The following is a 17,731-nucleotide window of genomic DNA, read 5'->3' as shown; positions in this document are numbered from 1 at the left end:
AACTTGCATGAAATTATGTTTATCTACTTCTATTGGTTAGGTGATCTTGCTTAACAAGGTGATGAATAAGATGTAGTAGATGTGGAACATGTTTGTCTACATCTATATCAATTAATCTAAAGATCGAATAGTGACGTAATTGTAATGTCATATAGAGACGGAAAAAACACATTTTACCTAATAAAATCACAGAGAAATTTTAAGTCAAAATTATATTTTAGTTCCATATTAGTCACTATGTCATTAACTTCAAAATCTACTCGATCTATTAGTAATTACAGCTTTACAAGCTCTAGATTCTTGGAAAATTTTCCAAAACTGAAAAACATGGAGAGACCAGGTCGAGTGAAAAATATTGATAGTCAAATGGTTGATGAATATTGTGACTAAATTGTGAAGTTGGTGTAGAGATGGGAAAAATGTTAAAACTTCAATACCACATCAAATGGAAATGGGAAAATTGCGGAGAGGGTCCCTGACCTTTTCCAGAAGTATAAATGAGACCTCACCCGTTCTCAAATCTTAAGAGCGCCATCTTCAAGGTTCACAAGTGAAGAGGGTTGAATAGTTTTTATCTAAATTGTCATTAGGAAGAAGATTTAGCCTTCTTTCCAATTTTTTTAAAATTAAAACTGTCTTTGCTTTTTAATTTGTGTATTTGTGTCACTATATTCTATTCAAAAGTGCCAAATTAGGAAAATTTAAAGAGAATGTCGAGTCCATCTAGGCACTCTCTCCTTTTTGCATAAATTTCAAGTCATTTGGACATGCTTGTCAAATTAGACAAAATTGATGAAAGTATGTAATCCTTTTAGATCATATAATTTTCTTCTTCAACTTGCATAAATGACATTTTGATAAGGTCACTGTAGTTTTACTGTATGAGCGAATAAAAAATATCTAAATTTTTTTAACATAAAACGTACAACAATCCTAAAAGTTTCCATTACTACAAAACCTGAAGTTCTCAACTAATCAAGCGTTCAAGAGCCAAATATATCGACCAATAGTTGTCGCCCGCACGTCTCTCTTTCTCTCAATTTTGAATAATAAGCACATGTTTGATTTAGTTAAAAAAGTTGAAAAAAATCGAAGCCAAAATCAAAAATTATTTTTAATAACACATTTCTTTGGATCCAAAACTTTTATCAATTTTTCAACCATATATTTCATCAAAATTTATGAATTTTATGTTGGAATAATTTCAAATATGGGATTTACATTCGATTGTAAATTTTACATGTTAGATGTATGGCTCATAATGATATTTGTGATTGTGCCAAATTTATTAAGTGATCAATTGAATGTTTTACACCTTACTGTTTGTATTTTAATATGATGTGGTAATTTTAAGTATGTGAGCCGAAAATATATGTAAATTCTAATTAGAATTTAAGTCGTAATGGGATGGCTTGATAATTTCTTATATAAAGGTTAGGTCCCATCTCTTCTCCATATTGTTATTTATTAGCTTATCCCATTGACGACTAATACTTTGTGAAGAGTAATGAGTGAAAAATCTAGCTACTATTATTTATATTAACAATGGCTTCCGCATGTATAAATTCGATTTATCAATTTATGATTTTGTAATTTTTGAGTTTTAGCATGATTACAATTAAATTTCAACAATTGGTATTAGAGCCAAAATGTTAAGATAAGAATCTGTCATTAAAATAATATTCTTCCTCTGACTGAATAATTCTAAAGTTTCCGCTACCCATCAATTCAAGTATTTGGAATTGTTAAGTTTTTAAAGTTTTGAAATTAAAAAAAATAAAATTTAAATTATTATTTTAGTGTTTTCACGTCTCTGTGCATATAATTTGGCTTTGTACATATATGTATAATATATTCATCATGTAAACATGTAAAGAAATCCAACACTACCAAATCTGCAAAACTCTGAAACTTGGTCTCCTACGTGTTTTTTCTTCTTCTCTTAACCAAAGATGGAGATATTTGTGCATTGGATTTAAAACCTTGAATTAAAGATCTAAAATTCAATTTCAATAGGAGGCCGATTTTAATTAGGAGGCTTCTAGGTTGAGACAATTCAAGATCTGGGTTTTGTGTGTTGCATAATATGCTTGGTATAGAAGGAAAAGAGAAGGCAGCCACTGTTATATGTTTGTGTATGTCTTATGGCCGTAAAAATTGAGAATTATCTTTAACTTTTGTAGGACCGAATTCCACAGCCAAGCAATCCAAAAAACCGGGCTCAGTTTACTCAAAACGCCGACACCATTCTTGAGACAACTCCAATATCACCTTGTGCCACCAAGGTCCGGTTGCTATGGATATAGGAAGGAGAAGGCCAAGAAAATACCCACAATATGTCAACCACAAAGGTCACAGAGAGGGAGGAGGGAACGGCCGAGAGGGAGAGACTCACAAAGAGGGGATTTCACTCTAAAATGGAGGCCGAGAGATGTGAGGAATATATGCCAAGGGTAGTGTCCAAACAAGGTAAGTTACAATTAGGGCTAAGTGGTGGATCGAGCCTCGACTCAAATAATTGGGTCTCAACAATAATAACATAGCCTTCCAAGGAATGGTGCGGGAACCATGAGCAACACTATAAAATAGGTTACTTCGAACGGTCCATAACAAAGTGGATTGTGTTGTCTCGTTAATTGTGTCGACGTGCTAATCAATCATTAGGCCGAGGCCGATTGATAATAAACAACCGAGGTTACATCATCGCCCGGGGAGGTCGTTTGACAACAAAATTGCCTAACAACTTTGTTGTTTTTTCGCATGTTGCTGTTTGGGGGAGGCACCAATCACACCCCCTTGAAATAAAAATAAATAAATAAATTTACAAGTATTAGTCGGGTTCTTAAATAATGAAGATGGGGCTCCAGTTGTAAATATCTAGGTTTCAAGCCCCCGTTTGCAATAATCGATTAGGGGCCTATGTTGTAAATAATGATACTTTGGGCCCCCATATGCAATTAAAAGGAAAGGACCAGTCTTGTAATTTAAACCGGGGGTCATGTTACAAATTTTTAAATGGGTTTTTTGATTTGAATATGAAAAAGGGGTTTAAATTGGATTTTAAAGTCTTTGATCCTGAAATTTCAATTTTGACCATAATTAAAATTTTATTTAAAATTGACACATTTAAAATTGTATAAAATTAATTAATAATAATAATAATAATAATAATTAACGAATTTATATTCTCGTTAAAATGCTGTGTATTTAAATGTCGCTATTATTTGTACACTTAAATTTCATTTTTCATATATATATATATATATATATATATATATTTCGTTGCCAATTTCGTCTCTCAATCTCATATGAATTTTTGTCTTTCATCAATTAACAGTTATGATTTGTTGTATAATTGAATTTTTCATGGGTAATGAGACGATCTTTATTTTCCTATTGAGAGAAATATTTTGAAATAAAATGGGTGGTAATTGTCAAAGTGGCACACTCATTGTTATTTATTCGATTTTCTCTATAACAAAAATTATATCTATTTTGCGCAACAATTTTGATTTATTGCATATAATATCTTGCCAAAATGTATTACTATATATGATATTTTTGGAAAATGGCATAAGATGGTTAACGAACTTACTTTGATCTAGAAATTTCCTTTTGCCCGAAGGTTTTGGTGTTTCAAAAACCAATGTAATTTCGTTAACTAGCTATACGATGTGTTTTAAGAGTACCTTATAACATGTTGTATTATCAGCATAAATGTGACTTTATGATGATGCATCTAGGCTTTTACCATAATAAGATTCATATGCTTTTGATTTAATTACGATTATCTAGTTAATAGCCCCGTTAATTAGTTGAATATTTTATCATCCATTTGACTGCATGGATTATGTGTGGATGATATTGAGTATGATATTTTATGTTTCCACAGTTTATAATGTCTCGTATCTTTCGAGTCAATTGTTTGCTATTAAACCTTGACTTAAATAATTATGTGAGATAGAAAATAGATGTAGAAATAGCACTTGGTCTTTTGGGCTTGGATTTTGCAATGAAAAAAAACTTACAGATAAGAGCACTGTTGAATATGTAGTTGAATATGAAAGTCGGAAAAGCTCAACCAAGTCTGTTTGAAAATTATTAAGCAATTCATATCCTATTCCATTATGGGTACTATTCCAGATAATGAAAATGCCAAAGGTTTTATAGATGCCATAGGAGAGAAATTTATTAAGTCTGATAAAGTCGAAACTGAGGATCTAATGGATAAATTGATGAATATGAAATATGATGGCACAAGTGGTGTTAGGGAGCACGTTATGAAGATGATAAATATATCATCTAAGCTAAAGGTTCTTAACATTCCTATTGTGGAGGTCTGTCATATTTTAAATAGCCTTTCTAACAAGTTTAATCAGCTTAAAATTGTTTACAATGCTCAATGGGATAAATGAGATTTGAATGACCTTATAGCAGTGTGTGCCCAAGAAGAGTATAGAATGCGCCATGAGACTGTTGAAATTGTGCAGTTAGCTTTTCAGCCATCATAGAACAATGAGACTTCTCATAACCATAAGCCTAAGTTCCATAAGGATAATAAATCACACCGAAATTAGCAGAATAAAAATTTTAGTGGTCCAAAAGGAATTATGAAGAAAAATTATTAATGCAAGTTTTGTAAAAAGAAGGGTCATTAGCAGAAAGACTGTTTTAAATTTAAGACCTTGTTAGAAAAGAAGAATAGTTCTGCAGGTATTCTCTTGGCCTTGGTTTGTTGTGAGTCTTCTTTAGTAGATGTGACTCTAGAATTAGTATTTATATTGTGAATTTTTTGCAGGGGTTCGCAAGTAAACGGAGGTCTAGTGAGAATGAAGTGAGCTTGAGTGTTGAAAATGTAGTTCAAGTGAAGGTTGAGTTTATAGGAGTAGTGAAGTTAACTTTAGAGTCTGATTTTTTTCTTGTTTTGGAAAATAAAGTTTTTACCGCAAACGAGACAAAATTTAATTTCTATATCGAAACTAGATGCTTGTGGTTTTTCTTATAATTTTGGCAATAGAATGATTGAGTTGTTTTATGATTCTAGTTTGATTGGAAATGGCCTTTTATATGATGGTTTATATAAACTATTTTCGGTTCCTTTTGGTGAAGTCTCTTATGTTACCAATGTATCAAAGAAAATGGTTTTAATCCGTGAATCGTCATCTATGTTGTGTGGTATAAATGATTAGGTCACATTTCAAGGGATAGAATGGAAAGATTGATAAAAGTTGAGATTCTTCCATCTCTAGACTTCTCTGATTTTAATACCTGTGTGAATTGTATAAGAGGGAAGCTAACTAAACTTACAAGAAAATGATCCGAGCGATGGCATTTTGGACTTGATACATATTGATATTAGTGGATCTTTGCCTTCCACTATATGTGAGAACAAATATTTCATAACATTTATTGATGATTTCTTACGATATGGATATGTTTACTTGATTAATAATAAATTACATGTACTTGAGAAATTCAAGATTTTCAAAGTGGAAGTAGAGAATAATGTGAAAAAAGTATCAAAGTTGTAAGATCTAGCCGTGGTGGTGAGTACGATGGAAAATATGATAAGTCTGATCAAAATATGGGTGATTTTACAAAATTTTTACAAGAGTGTGGAATAGTGCCTCAATACATCATACCAAGGACACCTAAGCAGAATGGTCTAAATTTCATAATCGAACTATGAAAGATATGGTCAGGAGCATAATGAGTAAAACAAATTTGTGTGAATATTTATGGGGTGAAGCTTTGAAAACTGTTATGTATATTTTCAACAGAGTTCCAAGTAAAGCCGTTGCAAAGACACCATTTGAATTATGAACAGGACGCAAGTCAAGTTTGGCTCATTTCAAAGTTTGGGAATATCCAACTAAGGTTAAGATTTATAATTCATTTGAAAAGAAATTAGAACCTAAATCAACTCCTAGTTACTTTATTGGGTATCCGGATAGATCACAAGGATATAAGTTTTATTGCCCAAATCTTAGTACTAGAATTGTTGAGTCCATCGCTGCTAAATTTCTGGATAATGATTTTGGTAATACTGGGAGTTCCACATTGACAGAATTTTTTGTTGAACCAAATCAAGTTGTTGTTCCAGTTCCGATTACACAGGAAAGAGTTGGTTCCCAATTAGTTAAAGTAGTTAATGAAGAACTAAGGAACCAAGAGGAACTTCTAATTTTCCCAACAACGATTGATTCAGCTTCTGAGCAACGAGTTAGGAGATTGCAAAAGGAAATGAGATCTGCTTTACCCAGAGATTATATTACCTATCTATTGGAGAGTGATTTTAATATTGGGCATGTTGTTGATCTCGCTACTTATAATTAAGCATTGACGAGTCTTGAGGCAAATAAATGGATAAATTCTATGTAAGAAGAAATGAATTCTATGGAACAAAATAAAGTTTGGGAACTTGTTGAACTTCCTTTAGATGCTAAAGCTATAGATAACAAGTGGATTTTATAAAGTAAATTGGATTTGAAATGAAATATTAAACGAAAGAGAGTAAGATTGGTTGCTAAAGGTTTCGCTCAACGATAGGGCATTGATTTCGTCGAAACCTTCTCACCTATTTCATCGAAAGATTCTTTTCAAATTATTATGACACTTGTAGCACACTATGATTTGGAGTTACATCAAATAGATGTTAAGACATCATTTTTGAATGGAGATCTTTTTGAAAATGTTTACATGAGACAACCTGAAGGTTTTGTTGTAAAAGGAAGAGAAAACTTGGTATGCAAATTAAACAAATTATTATATGTCCTTAAGTAAGTATCACAACAGTGGTGTTTGAAATTTGACGAGGTTGCGACTTCTCTTGATTTTGTTGAAAATAAAGTTGATCAATGCATTTATCTCAAAACTAGTGGAAGAAATTTCATTGTTCTTGTGCTATATATTGATGATATTTTGCTTGCTAGTGGTAATTTGGGGTTGCTTAATGGGCAAAGAAAATGTTGTTTGCCAATTTTGAGATGAAAGATCTTGGAAAAGCTTCTTATGTGCTTGGCATTGAAATACATCTTGATAGAGATCGTGATTTCCAGGGACTTTCTCAAAAAGCTTATATACGATATGTTTTAGGAAGGTTCAATATACAGAATTGTGCACCTGGTGATACACCCATCATAAAAGGAGATAAGTTTAACAAAACTCAATGTCCAAGGAATGAGTTCGAAAGTGAATCTATGAAGATGATTCCATATGCTAGTGCTATAGGAGCTTGATGTATATTCAAATTTGCACTAGACCGAATATAGCCTATGCAGTCAATGTCCTTAGCAGGTTTTAGTTAGGGATGGCAATTTATCCTGCACCGCCCTAATGGAGCCCCGCCCTGAATGGGGTAAAAAAACTCGCTCCGAACGGGTTGGACCCACCTTGTGAAGAAAAAAGTAAAAAAATTAAAATTAAAATTAAAATTAATTTTATTTCTAAACAATTCACCCTTAAAAACCCATTTTGAATTTGTATTTTATTATCTAATAATAACATAATTCGAAATTTTCAAAATATAAAAAAAATTTAAAATAAAAAATAAAAAAATTTAAACGGGGCAAAAATTTGCCCCGTCCCCGGGCTATCCCGCTCCCGCCCCGTTGCCATAACTAGTTTCAGTCGAATCCAGGACAAGAGTATTGGAAAACAGTTAAGAAAGTTATGAGATACTTGAAGAAAACTGAAGGTCATATGCTTACATTCCAGCGTTCATATCATCTAGAGGTGGTAGGCTACTCAAATTTTGATTTTACTAGATGTTAAGATGATTTGAAATCAACTTTAGATTATACTTTTACGTTAGCTAATGGTGTTATCTCTTGGAAAAATGCTAAACAGATTCTAGCGGCATCTTCTACTATTTAAATTGAATTTGTGGAATGTTATGAGACTGCAGTCCAAGTCGTTTGGTTAAGAAATTTTATCTCTGGTTTGAAAGTTATTGATTCCATCTCGAGACCAATCACCATCTATTGTGATAATAATGCAGTAGTGTACTTTTCAAAGAATAACAAGAGTTCTGGTGGGTCAAAACATATTGAAATCAAATATTTGGTGGTTAGGGACAGAGTCAAGGAAGGGCAGGCAAAAATAGAGCATATCGATATAGAGGAAATGATTGCAAATCCTTTGACTAAGGGACTCGCTCCAAAAGTCTTTAAGATATATGTTACTAATATGGGCATTGTGGAAACATTTGATATTTTTGGTTAGTGGGAGTTGTGTATATATATATATATAAACTACATTTTAACTTGATCCCTTTATGGGGTACGTAGGCAACTCATATGTTTTTTGGGTACAACCCCTTCTAATAATAAAATATTTTTTCCCTATTAATGAATTATTTTGAGAATGCATTTGACTTATATATTTTATTATGATATTATTGTAAACTCGAGGTATGACAGATAAAGACATAAGATGAGTTTCTTTTCGAGACATGTGGCTTCATTTTAATTTGAAGCATTATGAAAATCGATATGTATTAGCACAATTTTTTTTATCACATTTGGTGCAAAGTTTATACCACATACTACCTCATTGGTTGGAGGATGGGGATCCATGTCGATAAAGATGTTGACATTTGTAGCTGTGGAATAATCTTACATCACTCAATTGGTGAAATAACTTCCATATTCGGTGTTGACATTCTTGTTAGAATAGAGCATGTTGAATAATGTGTCATCATTGGAGTTATACTTTTGTGGCCATCTATGTTGTATAAGTCAGTGTTAAAAATTTTGTTATAGCAATTAAATGTTTGTCCAAGTGGGAGAATGTTAAAATAATTTCAAATATGGGCTTCACATTCAATTATAAAGTCTACGGGTTAGATTTATAGATCATAATGATATTTGTGATTTGGCCAAATTTATTAAGTTATCAATTGAACCTTTTATACCTTACAAATTGTATTTAATATGATATGGTAATTTTAAGTATGTGGGTCGAAAATATATGTAAATCCTAATTAAAGTTTAAGTTGTAATGTGATGGTTTGATAATTTCTTATATAAAGGTTAGGTCCCTTCTTTTCTCTATATTGTTTTACTTTATGAGAAATGAGGAGGGGAAAATCTAGTTGCTATTATTCATATTAACAATGGTTTCCACATGTATGAATTCAATTTATCAATTTATTACTTTGTGATTCTTGATTTTTAGCATAATTACAATTAAATTTCAACGTTTTAACAAAATCAAACATGGGCTAAGAGAGATTTGAGTAGGGATGGGGCCTTTACAAGTTACCTTTTGCATTCTTTTGCATTGAAGTCTCTTTTACTCATTTGCTTTCTTTGCCATGGAAAACTTTTTGTGAATCTAGGCCACGAAACAAAATCCACATCTTTGTATTAGGTGAAGAGCCGGAGTTATCATAAAATTTTCAAACAAGATTCTGTCAAAAGGATATCAATTGCTGATATAAGTGATTCTACTGGTGATGGGATCAAATCTTCACATTTTCACTCTGGAACAACTAAAAGAAATTACAAATTATTTTTCATCAAGTAGTTTTTTCTTGGTAAAGGTGGATTTGGGCAAGGCCACTTTTAAAGGTTCCTAATAAATATTAATGGATCCAAGACTGGAAATTCAACACATTCCTTCACAATTATCAATTTATTTATACGAGAAAAACGTAGAAAATTCCTCCAAATATACCCTAAACTTTATCTCATTTATATAAGTTATTTCAGTTAACAAATTTATGCTAGATCAGAGCTGAGGGTGTCTGGTTGATATTTATATGGGGAAGATGGAGTTTGGTAGATACTTAATCCATGGACAGGAAAGCTAAAATTAAGCAAATTACTATGATTCTTTTCCAGCTCATTATGTGGTTTACATGCCAAGAAAAATATTAAACCTTAAGAGGATAGCAGGTCGCTATCTTCTGGTCTGGTCAGAAGGATTAACACAAAGCCAAGGATTAATACAATACTATCTTAGAACAAATCAAAAGTACAATTTGCACAAGAATGTGTTGTATACAATTGCATTAACAATGTGCAATAACAGATCGAATATCTCACATAGTTCATTGACAGATAAATTCTTACGATCATCCCATAGAATATTTTATTCTGACTCTTTTAACCCTATGAACTTGCTCGGGATCAGATCTTGGATTCGCCTTGTTCTCCGAGGAAGTATTCTCCTTGTTGTCTTCAACCTTAAGTGTTGATTCTGGGCTCGATCTCTTTGCACTTGCACTTGCTTTCTTGACAGAAACCATATGATTGTTTATCTTTTCATGGGTTTCTTTCATATTTCTTGCGCACTTTATCTTGGACCTTTCGCGGTCCTTATTAAGCTTCATGTACTTTTTATTCAGGCGCGACTTTACGGTGGCTAGGTAATCTTCAATGGAGGTCGACTTGTTCTGATTTCTTTTCAGTTCTTCTGCCATTTGATCCACGGCCTCCATATTTGATTTCAAAGAATGATACTTCATGTCAAATTCATACATTTTTTCCTCACAATCGAACAGGACTTCTTCACATTCAGTTATCTGCTGCAGCACAGCATCCAGTAAAAACCTGGAAAACTCAATATCTAATTCCGGGTGATCCTTGAATATAACAGAAACTCTCTCACGAACCCGATCAATGTCCTTGTATTTCCGAAAACCATTAACAGCATCAAGAAACGATTTGAACTTGTAATCATCCTGCAATGTTTCCGCAACCCAATTCACAAATTCAATACAGGATTTTGTTTTTTCCCTTCCAACCTCATCGGATGAATTTCTTGACGTTGTTGAAGCAGAAGCAGAAGCGGAAGCAGAAGCAGCAGCGGTATCTTTGTCACTCCGTAAAATCTTTGGCACAAAATTGAGGAATTGTGAAATCAAATCCGGATGACCGCTGAACAAGTTCTTCACCTGTGAAATTACGCTTTCTGGCTCTGTAAATTCTCTTCTGAACCTTTCACATAGATAACGAAACTCTCGATAAATGCTTTCTTGATCGTGAAACCGTTGCTTCACAATATCAACGAACGACAGGGCATTGTCGAAATTGGGTTTAAACGCCATAATTTCTCAATAAAGGAATAGCAATGACATGAACAGAAAATATAATTTGTAATTGGAATTTGCCATATTCAGACATATATAGGAATTTATGAAGTCGAGTTCTAATTGAATAAGGCTAAATCGGAATGTGAGAAGATTCTCTAATAATCTTACTTCAACAGGGTTTCCTTAATTGCTCATGAATATCATTTTCAAACTTATATAGGATTTTATGAAGTTGAGTTCTAATTGAACAATGCTACAATAGAATGTGATTAAGATTTTCTTGTAATCTTACTTCAATAAGGATTCCTTAATGGCTCCTGAATTATTTTACTTTCGTTGCCTAAATCCGTCGAGGAGTCATAGATGGATAATAAGGGCGTAATTGAAAGTTGAAACAATGGGAGAATTGCATAGTTGGTCATCAATGCTATTCCAGAGTTTAAAATGGTCCACAACCTACTAAATAAGAGCAAGTTGAGTCTCAATCTTCTAAATTAGTACACAATCAATCTCTGCACGAACGAACAATTCAATTAGGAGTGGCAAAAAGATAAAATCAGGTTTGAACTAATATATCCCCATTTTCGACGTTTCCTCCATTTACTTATTTATTTATTTTTCTAACATTACTTTTTTTTTATTAGTACTGCATAAAATAAAATAAATAAGAGATGAGATAGTGAGCATATTCCCTTCCAATTCACCAATGTGGTAGAAGATTGTCATCCCTATATTCAATTTTATATAAAATTGGTATTTAAGTTTCAAATGTCTAGATTTTTTGAGGTAAAATCATTTTTATACTTAATTTTAATTAAAAGATGAGAAGAAAATGGGTGAGGGGGCAGGGGAATGGAGAATAATTTGAGGCTAATAAGAGAGATCAGTCAAAAATTAAGAGCAGAACAGCAAAATATTAATTTAACCTAAATTCTTGATAATAATAACAATTGTTGACTCTTTGGGATCCATCGCGTTAGCAGGGGCGAATTTAGGTGGTGGCCAGCTAGGTAGCCGTCCTAGCTGGATTCATCAGGGAATTTTTTGTTTTTTTTTTGTTTGATAATAGATAAAAATTTTAAGTTATATAAATAGTAGTTCATCTTATTTTCAAATCTTTCTTTTGCCTAGTTGGTTAGAGCTTGCAATTATATATTGTGAGTCTTTGGTTCTAGTCTTTCTTGTCCATTTCATTGCGCAAAATTTTTATTTTTACAATATTTATCAAAATTAATTTCCTAAGGAAAGAATTCAAACCTGCGACCTCTACTTAGGATAATAGAAAGCTTAACCATTATGACAATAGTTGAGTTTTGAATTAAAATTAACAAAATAATATATGTTAAGACTCCAAGCGAGTCAATGACTTTTTTTTTTTTGTTGGTTTTTGTCGTTTTAAATATTTTATACTTTAATAATTTATAAGATATTACTTATTAGTATTGAGTTTTAATTTATATGTTATTTGAGAATTTGTTTACTGTAAATTATGATATTAAAAATTAGTTTGAGTATTGTGAAATATGAATATGTAATTTATAAAAATTGAAAATTAGAAATTGGGGAATTTATAATTTGTGATGAATTGGTGTTGAGAATTGGAAATTGAAACTTTCATTATATTTTAAAAGTAATTTTAATTACGTTTAATTTTTGATTAACTTTCAATTCTCATACATATTATGGAATGATTTTTTTTCAACTGAATCCCATTCTAGTTCTTGTAGTGGTGTATCTAATCTCTCAACTACTTTTAGTCAAGCAAACGATTTGTTAAACATTAATAATACAAATAAGTCTTATGTAACATGTAATTTATACTATTTCGGATTGCATTGAACTATAATACAATAAGAATATACGATTTTTATGTTTTAGTGTATTTATATATAGATCTAAGAAAATTTAATATTATTTAATTTAATATTAATAAACGACATCGCTATATAGTTGTTGACTATCGACAATCAACATCCAACGATCAAGGGCTGTCCTAACTGAGTCGAAATCCTGAATTCGCCCTCGCACGTCAAACTCAATAGTATCACTTTCTCCACGTTCGTTCTCATTTATTAGGTCAATTGCCAGCTAATTAATTTGTCTCACAAAATTATTTACTCGAAACTTGTCTCTAATAATTTTCTAATGGTTCAAGACAATACAAAGATGCATTTGGTACATATGAAAGTACTACGTAGTCAAGAAAAAAAGAAAAAAGAAAAAGGAAGCATATGAATATTAAGGTCCTTTTGGCAGTATTTATTTATTTAATTTTTTAAATTCTGCTTCTAATAAAAGAGTTTCTTAAATAAGTTACTTTAAATCTATTTCCTTTAAAAGATTTCTAGTCAAACAAAGCACTTTCAGAAAATTATCCAAAAATGTTTAAAAATAGCCTCATAAAATTAAAAGCTGCTTTTTAACTTTTTAAATTTCATACCAAACGATTCCTAATTGGCACGATACAGTGTAATAGTTAAATAAATAGGCACGACACATGTTCTTACAAACAAAATTTACGTTGCAACAATGTGTCGATGAAATGGAAATGGGAAGCAGAAGTTGCCTAATTTAAAATCAACTATGGACTTCTCCTTTCTTGTGAATGACACGACTATTACAGAAATATTGCTAACTTCTAAATAAATGGATTTTCTTCTGTCAAAACTTGTTTATATCCATTGGTCGGTTTCTTAAGCTATTAATTATGCTTTGCTAATCTGAGTCATTACATCTAAATTTGTTGTTACTGTCACTATATATATCATGCTAAACATTTAGATTGAACAGTAATAACAATTTCTTATGTCATTTTGATCATTCAACCTAATTTATCTTCTGGTTCTTGGAAATTCTTTGAGTTCCTTTAGAATGAGCCACGTACATTCATCTAAAATATATATTCAAACAGCCCTTAGCGTGCAGGTCGCACATTGTTTCGTCAAAGGTAAGTCAAGTGCACAATTTGCATAAATGATCGGTGAATCAAAGTTCTTTACCTAACTCCAATACCATGGTCACCTTATCATCCAAAATTTTAAGTTACTAGATAGGGACGATATGTGTTTATTCCTAAATAAAAATAAAAAAATAATAGTAACAAACTGCTAGGCAATTCAAAGAAGAAGCAGGTGCAACCTTTCAGGGTCCTAAAGCCAATGTTCAAATCACATTTTCAGGATACAGACGTTTCACAAACCCGATATTGGCAGGTTTTGAACTCACAACGCCCACTCCTATTTTACTTCCACATGTAGAAGAACTCAGTATAAGTTCTAGGAAGTCTTACCTCAAAAAAGTCCCCTATCTGTCCATTTTGGATGTGTGAAAACCTTGCCACTTCTCTTTCTTGATTTCTGCAAGAGCAGGAAAACCTTAAACACCATTTCCTATAGCAACCGATGCAACTCTGCTGCTAGTGTTTTTCTACTTTACTGTTTTAACAACTTTCTTCAAATAACAATCTAACTGATCTCGAATACATAATAAAAGCAATAGAATCTTACAGGTTTTCAACGTGTTCTTGCTGACTCATGTTCCCTACTGTTTACTTTCCATGACTGGTCTACTGAATTTGTGTCTATTTATGTGAATCCCTTGGCATTATCAGGGGTGGAGTTAAGATGGGGTTCAGTGGGGGCTAAAGACTTGACAACATATAAATTTTGGAAATAAGCCAATAACAAAATAATATTAAACATATCACAACAATTTACCATTGTTCCCAGCAGGTTTTCACACTTCGGAAACCACGCATAATGACATCATCGTCTATTTTTTGGAATACATCGTTTTCAATATATACAACTAAGTTGTCATTCATCCACTGATCTCCAATTTTATTGCGCAATCGAGCCTTCACAATGTTAGTTGCAGTCAAGACTCTTTCAACTGTAGGAGTAGCAATGGGAAGAATTAATGCCAAATTCACAAGCTTGTAAACTAATGGATACACTTCATTTTTCTTAGTTGCATTCAACTTCTTTGAAAGATTACTTAGGCCCCGTAATTCTTTGAACTCTTTGCTAGAGCGCATATCAGTGATATAACTTTCAAGTTGATCATCAAGTTTCATGCACTCTGTTGGTGAAAAATCCTTTGGATAATACTGAGCAAGGCGAAGTAACTTTTCCTTATCAAAAGCCGAGAATGAATCATTGGGGTATAAGCATGCTACACAAAGTAGCAGCTCATTATTTATCTCAGTGAATCGATCATTCAACTCTTGAAGTTGCATATCAATGACATCATAGAATAAACCCTCGCGGAAGTAATGCAAATTTGTCATTTCTTTAGTATTCCGCCCTGAGCGACCTTGATGTATAAAGGTACCATCCATGTTCGGAACATCAATATCGTGCTTTTGACAGAAAGAACATACTTGTTCCAAAAGAGAATCCCACCCATTCTCCCTCATCACTTGGAGTTGTTGTTTACATACTTTCACTAAACTTATGGCATTGACAATATCTTCATCGTTCCTTTGTAATGCCTTCGACAATTCATTGGAAATTCCTAAAATAGTTCTCATGAGATGCAAACTAAAGGCAAAGTCAAATGATGGCATCCCATCTAATAAATATTTTGCCCAAAATCTTTGATCACGACATGATTCAACATCAATAATCATTTCAAGGACATCAAGTATAGGTGAGAACATGGTAATTAAAGTGGTCAAAGTACCATAATGTGATCCCCAATGTGCATCATGAGGAGAATTAACAATATTATGCTGATTGAGACTTTGTCCACTTGAAATCTCACTGTTCTGGAGTGCATTTGAAATTATGGCTGCTTGTTTCTCTCTAAGAAGATCACAACGATTAGACAATACTCCGACAATATTCACCATCCTAGAAGCCAAACTGAATAGTGATCCAGTCTCCATATGATTCTTTGCAACATCTACAAGAGCTCCTTCAAGTCGATAAGCAAAGCAATGAATGTAAAAAGCACGCGGATTCTCTTTCAAAATAAGTTCTTTGAGACCATTAAACTCACCTTGAATATCACTGGTCACATCATAAACTTGTCCTCTCAATCTAGAAATACTCAACCCGTATCTAGAGAATAATTTATCTACAGAAGCCTTAAGTGAGAGAGATGTGGCACTAGAAACGTGTTCAATACCCATAAAACGTTCAACTACATCTCCAGTGTTGTTCATATAACGCAACACAATAGACATTTGCTCCTCTTGTGAGACATCTGGAGATTTATCAAGTAGAATCGAGAATAAGGCATCACCAATATCTTCAATAATAAAACTCAACGTTTCAACAGCAGCAACACTTGCAATATCATTTTGAATATCACGTGATATTAAAACGAGATTCTCAGGAGCATTTTCCATAATAGCCTTAATCTCAGCATTTTGGTCGGCTAGACACCGCAAAAGTTGAATAAAGTCTCGTTGATCTTCTGAAGCTGCAAATTCATCATCATCGAATACAAGCCCTTGTCGTGTGAGAAACCGAACACAATCAATTGATACACTCAAAAGCGTCCGAGAACCGGCTAGCACGCGTGCTCCTTTAAATATATCTTTCCTTGATTTCTCTATATCATCATTTTCTTCAATAGAGAACGGAGATTTTCGTTTAAAATATCTCTCCATAACTTCCTACATGTCACAAAGAGCAAACTCACTTCAACTAAAATGTCCATAATAAACAAAAATTAACAATTTATATGATTAACAGAACTCGAATTAAACATGCCAGTAATAATCAGTTCAATTAAACATGCTCACATCAAATTATACATAAACACAGTAAGCCCAATAAACTCTGTTCAAAAGAACCCACATTATATATGCCACTAAATTAACTTCTATTTCCTTCACTTAGTTACTCCACAAGCAGGAAAAATGAATTCTTGAACACTAAACGAGCAATTCCAAATACATTCACACAGTTGAACTATAATGTTAATTCCCATAAACCATTTAAAGAAAAAAGAGAATCAACAGAAAAAAGATGCCCAAAAGGACCCTGATTGCTAGAAATCTTGACTAAGGACCAACACGTGCATTTTATGCATTTAGTCAGTGTTCTAATTTAGGGTTAACTCATAAAATTGTGGATTGATGTTGTTAAAGGAGAAAAGGGAATTTACCGATGAAAGAGCTGGGAGAGTCCGACGAGTTGCTATTTTGTTTTCAGCTGTACAATATCGGGTTTTAGCAGGAATAGAGAATGAACTATGAAGAACGAGACCTCACAGGGAAAAAGGTTTTTGTTTCAATTTAGTGAAGATATTTGTGCCTTTGGACCCCAACTTATTGTCAGAGCTGCAATTCATTCCCAACTTTTTCTTTCCTTTTTTTCCCCGACATTTTATCTTTGTTTTTAATTAAAATAAAGGAGGACAAGGTAAAAATTAGGGGGAAAAATGTTTCCCTATCCCGCATTTCCCTCCCAACACTTATTATTTATATTATTTTTTAATTTAATTATAATAAAAATTTAAAAATTATACTCAAAAACAAATATACCTAAAAGGAAGACAAATGAAAATACGTTAATTACTATCCCAGCTAAAAATTTCTTGTCGAATGGCGATAGAGAGGGATTCCCCAACCTAGGGATGGCAATCGGGCTCGCCGGCTCGGAGCTCGGGCCGAGCTCCATTTTGGGGACACGGGCTTTGCCCGAGCCGGCCCGTGAGCTCGCGAGCTTTTTAATTAAAAAA

The 17,731-nt window shown here is 32.7% G+C and overlaps 2 protein-coding genes across 3 annotated transcripts; both read right to left on the bottom strand.

Moving 5' to 3' along the window:
* Positions 1-10,078: 10,078 nt before the first annotated feature.
* Positions 10,079-11,053, bottom strand: LOC111395054 (paired amphipathic helix protein Sin3-like 2). The gene has a single exon (XM_023021079.1). The coding sequence runs from the start codon at positions 11,051-11,053 to the stop codon at positions 10,079-10,081; it is 975 nt and encodes a 324-aa protein (XP_022876847.1).
* Positions 11,054-14,153: 3,100 nt separating this feature from the next.
* LOC111395639 (zinc finger MYM-type protein 1-like) lies at positions 14,154-17,260 on the bottom strand. 2 transcript variants are annotated; one of them, XM_023021727.1, is made up of 3 exons: positions 17,156-17,260; positions 14,755-16,661; positions 14,154-14,394 (listed from the first exon to the last, which is right to left on the bottom strand). In XM_023021727.1, coding segments are annotated over exons 2-3 (1,902 nt in total). In that variant the 5' UTR covers positions 16,656-16,661; positions 17,156-17,260; the 3' UTR covers positions 14,154-14,393. The 2 variants fall into 2 exon arrangements, with proteins under 2 accessions (XP_022877495.1, XP_022877494.1); XM_023021726.1 differs by lacking the exon at positions 14,154-14,394 and having other exon boundaries at positions 14,436-16,661.
* Positions 17,261-17,731: the final 471 nt, after the last annotated feature.

The sequence above is a fragment of the Olea europaea genome, chromosome 6 (assembly GCF_002742605.1).
Source record: "Olea europaea var. sylvestris chromosome 6, O_europaea_v1, whole genome shotgun sequence".
NCBI lineage: Eukaryota > Viridiplantae > Streptophyta > Magnoliopsida > Lamiales > Oleaceae > Olea > Olea europaea.
Note: the sequence above shows the minus strand (reverse complement) of the source record. Positions and strands in the feature narration are given on the sequence as shown.

Coding starts and splice junctions, on each gene's coding strand:
- LOC111395054 (XM_023021079.1), bottom strand. CDS start 11,053: ATGGCGTTTAAACCCAATTTCGACAATGCCCTGTCGTTCGTTGATATT.
- LOC111395639 (XM_023021726.1), bottom strand. CDS start 16,655: ATGGAGAGATATTTTAAACGAAAATCTCCGTTCTCTATTGAAGAAAAT.